The 15,000-nt window shown below is 43.6% G+C and overlaps 1 protein-coding gene across 1 annotated transcript in view; it reads left to right on the top strand.

Moving 5' to 3' along the window:
- Window positions 1–15,000, top strand: part of LOC113803361 (homeotic protein distal-less) — a 134,572-nt gene that overhangs the window by 69,508 nt on the left and 50,064 nt on the right. The window contains exon 2 of the mRNA XM_070114485.1: window positions 799–980. Within this exon, the coding sequence (XP_069970586.1) occupies window positions 799–980 (182 nt within the window). The remainder of the gene's footprint in view (window positions 1–798; window positions 981–15,000) is intronic.

The raw sequence follows: 15,000 nt of genomic DNA, 5'->3' as shown, positions 1-15,000 counted from the left end.
GAAATTTAAACATGAATTTAAAGATTGCAAGGCTTAAAAAAAAAAAAAAAAAAAAAATCAGGTTCTGCCTGAAATTCCGAATTGTTGGCAGTTCGGTGTTTTGTGTTGTTTATTTGGTTGTTCCATGGTTGTCTTGTTTATTTATTCCTCATAGCGTTGTTTTGCATATATATGAATCACCTTTGAAATTATTTCTGTGGTTCTGGTTTCGAATTTATATATCAATTTATCTCCTGTTTTTTCTTTGTTTTGTTTTTTTTATCTATTCTTCAAACACTCGGTATTTTTTGCGTCTCTGTGCATGCTTAATTGCTCTATCTAGCTAATTATCTATCGGCCTTTATATCTATCTATCTTAAATAGTGATTGATGAATATAACTATATTGCGATGCACAAATATGTAATTGTGAGGAAAAAGTTGCTCACACATGTTTATTGATATACTTCTTTATATAAGGTTTATAACATGTAAAACACTACATAAATGTATATATATAACGAATACATAAAACATAAAAGTCAGTTCTATTCGCCCTTAACAAAACAAACAAAAACGAACAAAAACAACCAGATAAATACACACACAAACAAACAACGCAGCCACAAACACAAGACAAACAAACACGAACAAGCAAACCAAACAACGCACCCACAGACAAACCAACCAAACAAACACACCCGCAGACAAACCAACCAAACAAACCCACCCGCAGACAAACAAACCAAACAAACCCACCCACAAACAGCATCAAAACCAAACCAACGGAATCCCTGACCTCCTCTCTTCTCCCCAACAGAAAAACCCGAAGACGAGGCGACAGTCCGTGTTGGCGGGAAAGGCAAGAAAATGCGAAAGCCGCGGACCATCTATTCATCTCTTCAACTGCAACAACTCAATAAAATTTTCCAAAGGACTCAATATCTATCGCTGCCAGAGAGAGCTGAACTTGCTGCCAAACTTGGTCTCACACAAACACAGGTAAGGTGGAAGAAGACGTGGCGCCATTTTTGTTGTTTTGATTTTTTTTCCCGCCTTTTTTTTGGCGGGAAATTTATTTACTGGTTGGGGTGTATGTTTTTATTATTTTTATTTGTATGCGTTTGTTTGTTTATCTTAGTAATTTTATATATTTAACTCTATTTTCTGCTTAAGTTTCCTTTTTTTCTGTATTTTAGTTTTATCTTGCTCCTTATATTCGTATCTTTATGGTACATTATGTATTCAGTTCTAATCCTTTTTCTTAATTTCATATATTCTTTCTCCTCCTCTTTCTCCGGGATTTTTTACTTAAGTCTTACAGTGACTCTTATTAATCTCGCGCTTAATGGAATTTGCAATTTGCTTTAAAGAATGTGCTGGAAATTTTGCTCTGTCGTATACTCACTGCCTCATCGCGGTGAAAATAATGCAAACGGAACACTTTAAAGCAATAGTAACGAAAGCAATGATAATTAACAGTCTCGAGAAACCCTTAATCCCCACCCGACCCCCTCCCCGGCCCCCCCTTCCCCACCCCCCCTCTCCTCCCGCCCCCACCTCCCCCTCCCCTCCCCGTAACCCGGATAAAAGCTTCTCTGTCTATTCACATTAATTTCCGACAAAATGCATATTCGCTGTTAAAGGGGAAAAAAATAGGAAGAGAGACAGAAATATGATAAAAAGGAACAGTTGAATTGTAAAAGAAAGAAAGAGAAGAAATATGTGCTTTGAATTTAAATCTTTTTGTATATAAGTTTTGGTTTTAGATTTCCTATTTTTTCTTGCTTTTATTCAGTTTTCTTTTAAGTCCCTTTCTCTCTTTCCTTTTTACATCAATCCTTCAGTCTCTTTCTCAATTTGTATCCGCGTCTATCTCTGTCATCTCTCTCTGTCTGTCTCTGTCTTTTTTTCTCTCTCTCTCTGTCTCTCTATGCATCTCTCTGTCTCTGTCTCTGTCTGTCTGTCTGTCTGTCTGTCTGTCTGTCTGTCTCTCTCTCTCTCTGTCTGTCTGTCTGTCTGTCTGTCTCTCTCTCTCTCTCTCTCTCTCTCTCTCTCTCTCTCTCTCTCTCTCTCTCTCTCTCTCTCTCTCTCTCTCTCTCTCTCTCTCTCTCTCTCAAAGTGACGCCAATCTGGTAAGAAATGTGTAAGATGGTTTCTTTGATTCGTGTTGACGTGTGTGTACGTGTGCAAGGGGTGGTGTTTTAGGTTTGTTAAAAGGAAGGAGGGAGGAAGAGAGAGAGGAAGAAGGAAGGGAGGAAGAGAGGAAGAGAGGAAGGGAGGAAAAAGAGAAGAAGGAAGGGAGGAAGTAAGAAAAGAGGAAGGGAGGAAGAGAGAGGAAGAAGGAAGAGAGGAAGGCAGGAAAAGGGGAGAAGGAAGGGAGGAAGTAAGAAAAGAGGAAGAGGGGAAAAAGGAAGGGAAGAAGGAACAGAGGGGAAATAAAGGGAGAAAAAAGGAAGAGAGGGTAAAGGAAAGGAGGAAGAAGGAAGGGGAGGGAGGAAGAAGAAAAAAAGGGGAAAAAAGAATAGGGAAGCTCCAAACATTGATAAGAAAACACCATCAATTTAAGGAAAACAAGTTAAGAAAAAGAAAAAGAAAAAAAAGAGAGAGAGAGAGAAGAAAGAAAGAAAGAAAGAAAAAAAGAGAAGAAGAAGAAAATAAAACCGCTTAACGTTTCTTAAACTTTTGATGTTAAACGATGGCGACTTTTAGGGGGTGGGGGTGAGAAGGGGGTAGGGGAGGGGGGAGGGAGGCAGGGAAGGGTATTAGTTCAAAGTTTATGCAAATAGAAAGAAAACAGGGATCTTGCGACAACAACAATATTGATAATGTGAAAGATAAACGGAATGGAGAGGCATTAGGGGAAGGATGGAGGAAGAGAGAGAGAGAGAGAGAGAGGGGGGCGAGAGAGAGAGAGAGAGAGTGTGGGGGGGGGGGAGAGCGAGAGAGAGAGAGGGAGAAGGAGAGGGAGAGAGAGGGAAGAAGAGAAAGGAGAATAAGGAACAAGAAGAATAAGATGGAAAGAGTACTGAGGAAGAGAGAAAAAAATGTGGAGAAAGATTGAAACTTCCAAATATTATCGCCGTTTCTCGAAAAAAAAAATGAATGGAAAATAAAAAATAGATAATAGGCCATTAAATCAATGAATTAACAGGAAAGAAAAAAATCAATTGTCTTAATTTTCTTTCAATTCGCTTTTTAATTCGTGTTTATGCTTCGTTCTCTCTTTATCCTCCTCCTCTCCTTCCTTTTTTCTATCTACAATTTATCATTTCTTCCAGTTCTCCCCTTTGTCTAATTCCCGAGGGTCTCGAACATTCAGGAATTTATTAACAGAGAAGAATTTATGATACTAATAAATACAGATCGATTTCCGTTTTTTTCTTTCTTTCTTTCTTCTATTTTCTTTTTTTTTGAGTGACTTCTTAATAGCTGAATTATGAGATTTTTTTTCTTTCTTTCTTTCTATTTATCTACCTTTTTACCCCTCCCCCCCTTCTCCCCCTCCTCTGTCGTCTAATACAGTGTGATATACGGGGAGGGGGAGGGGGTAGGCGAAGGGAAGGAGGGGGGGAGGGTGGAAGGGAGGGAGAGATGGAAAGAGAGGGAGGGAGAGAAAGAGGGAGAGGGAGAGAGAAGGAGAGAGAGGGTGGAAGGGAGAGATGGAGATGGAGAGAGAAGGAGAGAGAGGGTGGAAGAGAGAGATGGAAAGAAAGAGGAGATAGAGATAAATGAGGGAGAGGGGGAGGATGAGGAGACGGGGAAGGAGGAAGAGGGAGGGAGGGTGAATGAGAGAGAAGAAAGGAGAGGAAGTGGGAGAAATGGAGGGAAAGAAAATGAGATAAAGATGGATGGAGAAAGAGATAGAAAGGAGAAATGAGGTTGTATGGGAGGGAAGAAGTGGAAGGAGAAGGAAAAAGAAAATTAAAAACGAAAGAAATAGGAAAAAATGGGAAAAATGTAGACAGAAGAGTAGAAAAAAAAAAGAAAACAGTAAAAAAATAGAACGATAATAAAGAAAAATGATAATAAATGAAAAAAAAAAAATAGCTACATTTTTAATCCGATGCATAAATCATGATATAACACCCCCCTCCCTCCACACATCCGCCTCCCCTCCCTCCTTCCCCTCCAGGCTTTCCACCCCCCCCCTCTCCCCCCTCTCCCCACCTCCTCCTGCTTCCAATACACCATGATATATGAATTTCCGATAGAGCGAAAGGTGGGTGAATTTTATATGCTTGGTTGAAATATATTTCTTTCTTTTGATATATCGCTATATTTCCTCCTTTTTTTCTTCTATTTTTCTTTTTCTTTCATTCGTTTTTTGTTGTTGTTTTCTTTGTTTTTCTCTTTCTTTTTTTCTTTCTGTTTGTCTTGTTTCTTTCCGTTGTAGATATCATCCTCTCTTTCTCTTGTCTCTTGTCTCTCTCTCTTTGTCTCTCTCCTTTTCTCCGCTCTCTCTCTCTCTCCCTACGTGCCTCCCTCCCCCCATCTTTCTCCTTCTCTCCTCCCCCTCATTTATCATTCCCTCTCTTCCCCCCACTCTCCTTCCCCATACCCCCCCTCATTCCCCTCCCCTCCCCCTTCTCTCTATTTTATCCACCCCTTCCTGTGAGACAACCCCCCCCCCTCTCCCTCACCCTGTACACCCCCTGTGGTTTCAATAAGAACTAGCTCGTTTTCATTTTTATATTCGGCGAGGGAGAAGATGGGGAGGGAGGGGGGGAGAGGGGAGAAGGGGGGAGGGGGGAAAGGGGGAGAGGGGAGAGGGGAGAGGGGGGAAAGGGGGAGAGGGGAGAGGGGGAGAGGGGGTATGGCAATGTGAAACTACGGATGATAAGAATGATTTTATGATGGTAATGATAATGATTTTGCAGTGATGATAAATAGCAGTAAGGATAATGATCGTAATAATGACAACGAGAATGAAATCCATAAAGAAAAAAAATATAGATATACACATACATACTTTCATATACCTTTTTTTCTCACCCTCTCTCTCTCACACACGCACATTAATATACATACATACACTCGCATGTTTATATACCTCAACATTATCATAATAATTGTTTACATGAGATAACAAGTGATTCTGGTCATTTTAATTAGGACATTAATTGTTTAATCAAGTGAGTTAATTAATGGTGGTGGTCGGGAGTATTTCCTAGCAGTTTAATTGGTCGTTCTGGGTGGTTTTGGCGAGGTAAATGGCTATTCAGAGTCGTTCAAGTGGTCGTAAGTGGTAGTTATGTTTATCAAGTGTTTGTTTGGCGAGGTAATTGAACGTTCAAGTGGTCGTAGATGATAGTTAAGGCTATTTGGGTCTATAAAAGTAGTTAAGAGCTTCTGCAGTGTGGTCGAAAGTGGTAATTAAAAAGATAATTAAACGGTTCCTCAGTGGTGATCTAAAGTGGTCCAAGTGGTCGTGTGTGGTAGTCTTAGAAGTCGTAAGCGATAATTAAAAGTCTTAGAGACTGTGCTTTTAGTCCATTTAAGATAATCAAATCGACCGTAAATGGTAGAAGCAGTCGTACGTGTTAAAAGAAGAAGACAAAGAAGAAGAAAAGGTCGTTGTTGTAGTTTTAGAAATCCCCAACATTCATGAGGTCGTCGTTGAGATTCGCCTTTTATATCACTTGACAAACCGAGAGTCGTCATTTCAAAGACTACCTCGTCGTTCATGAGTCGTTCTCCCGCTCTTTATTTTATCTTTTGGTCGTTCGTTAAAGTGGTGGCAGCAGAGAGCAATAAAAAAGAAAAGAAAGAAAGAAAGAAAGAAAGAAAAAAAAGGTTTCCCAGGAGAAGATTTTTCCCCCGACAGTCAGACCGGACATGAGGGGGGAGGGGTGGGGGGGTTGGGGGTGTGTGTGCGGCGGAAGTGAGTGACGCGCTCATCATAGAGGTATGAGGAACACCTGCACCCCCACCCCCCTCCCCCTTCCCCCTCCCCCCTCCTCCCTCCTCTTTCCCCCTCCCCCGCACATTCCCTCCCTTCTTCCTCTCTTGGACACGTCGCTCGCTTCCCAAACCCTTCCTTTTGGGTGTTTCCAGATCCTTTCCTCCTTTCCCTCCTGAGTTCGAAATTCCATTCCCCTCCCCTCTCCCTTCACCCCCCCCACCCACCCCTCCCCGTCTTAGATCTTCCTCCCTCCTTTATTTCCCTTCCTACCCCTCCCTCCCCGCCTTAGATCTTCCTCCCTCCCTTCACCCTCCCTATCCCTCCCTCCCTGGCCTTAGATCTCCCTCCCTCCTTCCCTCCCTCCCCCTCATCAGTCACCTCCCCCCTCCCTCCCACCTCACTTCCTCACGCATCCTCTTGCCTTTTACCCCACCTTTCCCTCTCCCTGCCAGTTCTTTCTCCCTCCCCGCCCTTTACCTCCCTCTCCCTGCCCTAACCCTTTCCCGCCCTTCCCCTATCCTTTCCCTCCTTCCCTTCCTGCCCTTACTCCTCCCCTCTCCTCTTCCTCTATACCCCCCGTAATCCTTCCCCTTCTCTCTTTCTGTCTTTCCCTGTCTTTCTTCGTTTTCTTTTTGCTCTTTTTTCTGTCTTCTACATCTCCTGCATCACCCTTTTTATAATTTCTTTTCCTTCCATCATCATCATTACATCATACCACCATCGCCCTCTCCTTCCAAGCTCCACCATCATCACACCTTCATCCTCTCCTCCTCTTTATCCTCATCCTCCTCTTTCCCCACCTTCACCACCACCATCATCACATCTCCATCCTCCCCTCCTTCTCCTCCCTCCTCCTCCTTCCACCACCACCATCATCACACTTCCTCCAATCTCTCTTCCTTTCTCCTCCTTCTTCCATTTCTCTTCTGCTTCTCCTCCTCCTTCTTCCATCCTCTTCTTCTCCTCCTTCTTCCATCCTCTTATCTTTCTCCTCCTCCTTCTTCCATCCTCTTCTCCTTCTCCTCTTCCTTCTTCCATCCTCTTCTCCTTCTCCTCCTCCTCCTCCTCCTCCACCATCATCATCACCACCATCATCACACCTCCTCCATCCTCACCTCCTTCTCCTCCTCCTCCTCCTCCTCCTCCTCCACCATCATCATCATTATTTGCTCGCCCCCGCCGCTTCGGGATGAGTATGTATCACCTTTGAGAGTATGTATCAGCGGCCCGGTTATTGCTTCTCTCCTTGGCCGTCATCTGCGTCCATTAGCCTATTAGCGTGTGTGTCATTATCTCCTTGTTTCGATAGAGGTGTGTTTTTTTTGTGGGGGTAGGGGGTGGGGGGTAGGGGGTGGGGGTTGGGGGTAAGGGGCTTGGGGAAGGGGTGGGGGGTTGGGGGAGGATGGAGGGGGGAGGGGGGATATTGGTTGGGTTTTTTGTTTTGGTTTTTGATTTTTCGTGGTTTTTAATTTCTTTATTTATCTATTTGTGTTTTGTTTTTATCACCTGCTTTGTTTTTATCACATCTTCCCATCTGTCTCTGTCTATCTGTCTGTCTGTCTGTCTCTGTCTGTCTGTCTGTCTGCCTGTCTGTCTGTCTGCCTGTCTGTCTCTCTCTCTCTCTCTCTCTCTCTCTCTCTCTCTCTCTCTCTCTCTCTCTCTCTCTCTCTCTCTCTCTCTCTCTCTCTGTCTCTGTCTCTCTTTCTCTCCTTCACTCTCAGATGAAGATATCTTTCCGTAATTATGCGTTTGTTTGTGTGTTTGTATCGAAGATTTACGATGGTTATTTGTATTTCCTTTTCTCTCTTTTGCCTTTATTGCAATGAATATTATTCTCATCACCATTTTGTTGTTATGGTCAATATGAATTCTTTTGTCAACACTGCGATCTTTTCTTATCACCACAAACATCATTATATATTTTATCTCTCTCATACATACATATATCCATATATGAATATATATATATATATATATATATATATATATATATATATATATATATATATATATATATATATATATATATGTGTGTGTGTGTGTATGTGTGTGCATATGTATATATGTATATATATACATATACATATACATATACATATGCACACACACACACACACACACACACACACACACACACACACACACACACACACACACACACATATATATATATATATATATATATATATATATATATATATATATGTATGTATGTATATATATATGCATATATATACATATATATATGTATATATATATATATATATATATATATATATATATATATATATATATATATATATATATATATACATATATACGACCAATGGTAAATTTCTCCCAGCTACCCTTTTATTTATTCATTACATCATCATTTGGTCTAAATTAGATTGTATGTCCATTTATAACAGCATGTCTTAATTGTTTTAATTCTGGAGCACCTGTTAGCCAAAGTCCTAATGGCGTTTGTGATAGAAATTATCCTTGCCACCTGTGGGGAGGGGGATAGCGCTACCATCTGCTGGGTATAGCATCTCTCTCTCTCTCTCTCTCTGTCTCTTCCTTCTGCTTTGTCTCTCTTTCTTTCTTCTCTTTATTTTTTTTCTCTTTCTTTCTCTTTATTTTTTTTCTTTCTCTCTTCATTTTTCTCTCTCTTTCTTCTTTTTCTTCACTCTCTCTCTGCCTGTCTCTCTGTCTCTCTCTCTGTCTCTCTCTCTCTCTCTCTCTCTCTCTCTCTCTCTCTCTCTCTCTCTCTCTCTCTCTCTCTCTCTCTCTTTCTCTTCTCTATCTCTCCCTCCTCCCTCCCTCCCCCTCTCTCTCTCTCTTTCTTTCTTTCTCCTTTTCTTAGCGTATCTCTTTCCTCTGTTATGGTTTTATATTTTTCCATTTGTTTTCCTTCGGTTACCGCAGTTTTCTCTTTGTTTGTTTACCTTCAAGACTGTCTCTGTTTTGTTTCTCCCTCTCCTTCCTTTCCTCCCTCCCTCTTCCCTTCCTCTTTTCCCACCCCTTTACACCCCCCATCCCTCTATCTCCAACACCCCACCTTCCCTACCCCCTATCCTCCCTACCCATCCACCCACCCATCTCCCTACCCCTCCACCCCCATTCCCTCCCTCGCCCCCCTACTCCCCCTCCCTCGCCCCTCTACTCCCCCTCCCTCTCGCCCCTCTACCCCCTCCCCACCTCTCTCTCGCCCCCTACCACCCCCTCCCCCCTATCCAACAAACCCCAACCCGGCCATAACCTGTTGTAACATATAATTACCTACTCGGGGCAAGACAAGACCACAAGACCAGAAGAGTCCGAGCGGGACCCAGACAGAGGTCAAGATGCCGTGTCGAACCCATGGGGAAATCGCCCTTTCGGACCGATCTCTCGAGGGGAGGGGGATAGAGGGGTGTAGGGTTAGGGGGAAGGGAATAGAGGGGGATAGAGGGGGATAGTGGGGAGGGGGGTAGGGAGGCTCCCCAAACCTTTAATTATCTGTCAGGTGGTTGGCCGCTGCTTGGGCCACGGCGCCCGGGCTCGCGGGGCTACCTGGAAGTGGACAACTAGGGGGGGGGGGGGGGGTCTGGCGCTCTCCCTCGGCTCGCTCTGTGAGACTCCTGAGGGAAGGAGGGGGGTAGGGGAGAGGAGGAGGGGGAAGATGGTGGGAAGGAAGGAGAGGAGGATGGGTCTGCGAACTGCTCTCTCTCTCTCTCTCTCTCTCTCTTTCGTTTATATATATATATATATATATATATATATATATATATATATATATATATATATATATATATATATATATAGATATATATATCACGCTCACTCTTTTTCTGATCTCTTGTTCTCTTGATCTTATTTTCTCTCTCTCTCTCTCTCTCTCTCTCTCTCTCTCTCTCTCTCTCTCTCTCTCTCTCTCTCTCTCTCTCTCTCTCTCTCTCTCTCTCTCTCTCTCTCTCTCTCTCTCTCTCTCTCTCTCTCTCTCTCTCTTTCTCTCTCTCTCTCTTTCCCTCCCTCTTCCTCTCTCTCTCTATTTCCAGGCATTGGTAGAGGAGAAGGAAAAGGCAAAAAGAGAGAGAAACGGAGGGAAAATAAGGGGAGGGAATGGAAGGAAAAAGGTAAAGAATTGGAGGGAAGTGAGGGAAGGGGAGGGAAGAGGAAGAAAGGGAAGAGGAGGGAAGGGAAGAAGAGGAAAGAGGGGGGAAGGGAAGAGGAAGGGGGAAAGGGGAGGGAAGTAGGAACGAATGAAAAAAGGAAGGAGGGAAGAGGAAATGAGTGGAAGGAGAGGAACAGGAAAAAAATAGGGAAGGAGAGAGAAGAGAAGAGGGGAGGGAAGGGAAAATAATGATGAAAGAAAAGGAGGAAAGAAAAGAGCGAGATGAGAGGAGGAAAATGAAGTGGGAGGGAAAGGGAACGAATGAAAGAAAGAAGGAGGGAAGAGGATGGAAAGGAAAGAGAAAGGAAGGGAAGGGAAGGGGAGAGATAGGGAGGGGAGAGGGAGGAGAGGGAGGGAGGGTGTGTTTTTGTGCGTGTGTGTTGTGTGTGAGTGTAAGTATGTGTTCGTCCGTTTGTAAGTGTATGTATGTGTGTGCGTTTGCAAGTGTGTGCGTATGTGTGCGTGCATGTGTTTGTGCGTATGTGTGCATGTGCGTGTGCTTGTGTGTGTGCGTGCCCTCGTGTGTGCGTGCACTTGTAAGCGTGTGTGTATATGTATGTGCAGCGGATACCAGGGTGTGTGTGTATGTATGTGCGGTGAATATCATGTCAGGGTGTTGGATGGTAGATAAAAAGGTAGATAAGCGAGTACCTGGTGTTGAGGGGTAGATAAAAGGATGTTTGGGGATGGTAGATAGGTAGATAAGGGGTCCATGAAGTAGATAAGATTGCGTTTAGTGATGGGACGGTAGAGTTAATGGGTAGAGTGCTGTTTAAAGAGGTAGATAGGTAGATAATATGGTCTGTTGAGGGTAGATGGTACGTTAGGTATGAATGGTTTGTGTGTAAGAAAAGTGGTAGATGGTATTAATTGTAGTTTTTTAAAGTAATAGACAGAATGATAGACAGAAAGGTGCATATATAGAGACAGTAATAGAAGAAGAGATACATAGATAGATAGATAGATAGATAGACAGAAAGACAGACAGACAGTCAGACAGACAGATAGACAGATAGATAGATAGATAGATAAATAGATAGATAGATAGAGAGAGAGATATAAAAATAGAGAGAAAGAGAAAGAGAGAGAAAGAAACAAAGACAGAAAGAGAGATATTATGGAAGATAGGTAGACAGATGATGCAACCCTTTTCCCCTCCCCCCTCCCTCCCCTCTACCCCCCCCCACCTCCCCCTATCACACCTTAATTTTTCTCAGCCCTTTGCCTATTTACATCCGACATTATCTTTTCACGCTATTCTCACTCTTATTCTTATCTAGAAAGAAGGGTCAAACCACGTCGCCTGTAACCCTGTTTTGTTCCTCCCTAACCCGCATTCCCCCCCTCTTCCCCCTTCTCTCCCCCTTCTTCGGCCATGTGCTTTTTTAGTTGTGCAGTTCATCTCTCTCTCTCTCTCTCTCTCTCTCTCTCTCTCTCTCCCTTTCCATCTCTGTCTCTCTCTCTCTCTCTCCCTCTCCCTCTCCCTCTCTCTCCTTCCTTCCCTCTGTCTTTCCCGTCTGCCCTTCCTCCTTCTGTCTGTCTTTCTCTCTCTCGCTTCCTCCTTTTTTTATCAATGTTTCCCTCTTCTTTTTATTTATTGGACGAACGCGTAACATACGGTTGATGGGAAAGCGAGGAGGGGGGGGAGGGGGAGGGGGAAAGGGGGAGGGTTGGATTTGACTGTTTGATTACACGCACGCACGCACGCACGCACGCACGCACACCTACATACATTCTTACTGCTCTCTCTCTCTCTCTATTTCTCTATTCTCTCTCTCTCTCTCTCTCTCTCTATTCTCTCTCTTTCTCCCTATTCTCTCTATTCTCTCTCTCTCTCTCTCTCTCTCTCTCTCTCTCTCTCTCTCTCTCTCTCTCTCTCTCTCTCTCTCTCTCTCTCTCTCTCTCTCTCTCTCTCTCTCTCTCTCTCTCTCTCTCTCTCTCTCTCTCTCTCTCTCTCTCTCTCTCTCTCCCTCTCTCTTCCTTTCATTACCTTTATTACACACTTGCCTTATTAACTCCTTTATCGCATACTCGCTTAATCTCTCCATTATCGCATACTCGCTTATTCTCTCGTTTATCATGCACTTGCCTATTTCCATCTTCCTCTTTCTTCCACTTCCCTTCTTTCGCCTGGAGGGAGAGATCTGTCTTTGTCATACTTTTTTGTTGTGTTTGTTATCTCGTTTGTTTTTGTTCTCTCTCTCTTCGTTGTTGGTCTTTGTTATTCATTTCACCTTTGAATGGTAAAGAAAGGGAGTTAGAAGAGGAAGAAGAAGAGGAAAAGAGGTAGAGAAAATTTTCCCATGAATGAATTCACAAAAAGATAACAAAAACAGCTAGGACTATTTCGTGTTTCTCTCTCTCTCTCTCTTTCTCTCTCATTCTCTCTCTCTCTCTCTCTCTCTCTCTCTCTCTCTATCTCTCTCTATCTTTCTCTCTTTCTCTCTCATTCCCTCTCTCTCTCTCTCTCTCTCTCTCTCCCTTCCCTCCCCCTCTCCCCCTTCCGTCCTACCTACCTTACCTGCGTTACCTGCCAGATCTCCTTCCTCTTCCCCTCCCCTTCCTCACCCTTCCCTCCCCTACCCTCCTCCCCTCCCTCCCTACCCCCCTAGTGACACATCCGGGAAACGATACGTCACCCTTGGCAGCTCCGTAATGAGACACGTTCCCGCTAGGTGGCTCTGCGGCCTGTAATTCACACTGACCAAGATCTTCCGAGCCGCCGACGCCGCTGTTGGTCGGGTCGGCAGTCGGGTGGTCGGTGGGACGGGTTGGTCGGGTGGATGGTTGGTCGGATGGTTGGTTGGTCGGGTGGATGGTTGGTCGGATGGTTGGTTGGTCGGGTGGATGGTTGGTCGGGTGGATGGTTGGTTGGTCGGGTGGATGGTTGGTCGGGTGGATGGTTGGTCGGGTGGATGGTTGGTCGGATGGTTGGTTGGTCGGGTGGATGGTTGGTCGGGTGGATGGTTGGTCGGGTGGATAGTTGGTCGGGTGGATGGTTGGATAGTTGGATGGCTGGTCGGCTGAACGGTTGATCGGGTGGTCAACTGGATTGCTGGATGGCTGGATGGTTGGTCGGCTGGTCGTCTAGACGGGTGGTCGGCTGGTCTATCAATCCGCTCTTGTGGATAGAGTGGGCGAGGGGGAGAGGGAGAGGGATGGGGAGAGAAAGAGGATGGGAGGGGAAGGGAAAGGAAGAAGAAAAGGGAGAGGGGTAGGGTGAGAGAGGGGTAAGGAGAGGGGTAGGGTAGAGAAAGAAAAAGAGAAAGAGAGAGAGAGAAGAAACAAAGAATAAAAGTCAGAAACGAAAGCATGAACCACAATCCAAGATGGCGGATGCTCTCTCTTCCCCAACTTCGCAAAAATCAACGTAAACATGAATACCTAGTTGTCTATCAGTCTTATATGTCTGTCTATCATGTATTTTGTATTTATTGCACTCCGTATTTTCTTTGCTCGTTGACTTTAGAATGCATAATTCTCGCCAAATTACAGATATAGCGTACTGAGCAAACCGAGCGAAGCGTGTAAAACGAGCAAAAAGTGCTGAATATACGATGGATATAACTATATACCTACACCAATATCCGCACACGTAAACACAATAGACGGTGTCCAAAAAAAAAAAAAAAACGAATTCATAATGTAAGTTTTAGTTGACGCCGTAAACTGAATTATGGACAGATTCGTGTAAACTGAGTAAAGCTTGACAAACGGTCTGTGAGCGAGAGACTAAAAGGATTTCTGGGAATTTAGTAGCGTAGCGTAAATTTAGCAGAGTGAGCGTTTTGTGCAAAGGGAGCGAATGGCGTGAGCGAGTTTGTAAAAGATTTCTTTTTGTTGCAAATATTGTAAACAGTATGCAGATCCCTTGGGAAACTAATAATCGCGAAAGTTGAATATTGTTAATGCTTTTTTTATCTTCTTTATGTTTATACATGAAATTGATACCGCTACTACTACTATTATTATCATTATCATTATCATCACCACTGGAAATATTATATTTTTTTGCTAACCCTCCCGTCCCCAAAATGATAAATAATAATAGTAATGAATAAATAAATAAAAGTAAAAGAAATAGCAGGCATACTCGAATTGCCTACCTGTTTATAATGACCTACTTCAAAATTGTGTAAGCTGAAAATGGGAGATCCTAACCACTAAAATTGATTTTGAAATGAAAATAGAAAAAAATAGAGTCACAGTACAAAATCTAATAACGCTTAAAGTAATGAGTTTCGAACCTACAGACCTCGTTGGGATGAAGGGGAAACAGTGTAAAAAAAAAAACTTTACATTCTTTCCCCTTTTCCGGTTTACTTGTTTGTTTCTATTTGTTTTCTTAATAATAAGCATTAATAAGATTATAATTATAATCAATAATCCCAACACCAAGAATGACAATAATATCAATAATGATGTTCAATAAAATAATTTTAGGCTCGAGAAAGCGCCGCCATTGCTCATGCGCAACCGGATATTTCCCCCCCTTTTTGGCGCCAAAACCACGTCTGGCATTACACGCTCATTTGACAGCGAAAGGAGTCAAGTCACGCCGGATTAATTAGCCTAACGATCTCTTTGTATGCCATTAATTGATCCTGATTGGTCAGTGAGCCGCTGACATCCGTCAATGAGCAGCGAGAGATTAATTATCGGAGGCGGCGCTAACGAGCGTCTTTGCGTTCAACGTGACACCTGCTAACGAGCGGCCGAGGCTCGTTTTACGCACCTTCTCGCCCTCGCTCGCCGCTCTGCCTCGTTATCAGGATTGTTATTCCCCGATAGGACAGGGTCGTCATTAATCTATGCGTGGAGCCGATCCTTATGCGCGATGAGTTGGCAGTATTGGAGGGCGCTAATAGTTAGCGAAAAAGCGCTTAAGTGGTTTTGCTTTTTTCGCTCTTGATTTCTCTCTCTCGCTCTCACTTGACTCCTCTTTCACTCTCCCTCCCTCCCTCTCGCTCCCTCCCCCC

This window comes from Penaeus vannamei, chromosome 36 (assembly GCF_042767895.1).
Source record: "Penaeus vannamei isolate JL-2024 chromosome 36, ASM4276789v1, whole genome shotgun sequence".
Lineage (NCBI taxonomy): Eukaryota > Metazoa > Arthropoda > Malacostraca > Decapoda > Penaeidae > Penaeus > Penaeus vannamei.
Note: the sequence above shows the minus strand (reverse complement) of the source record. Positions and strands in the feature narration are given on the sequence as shown.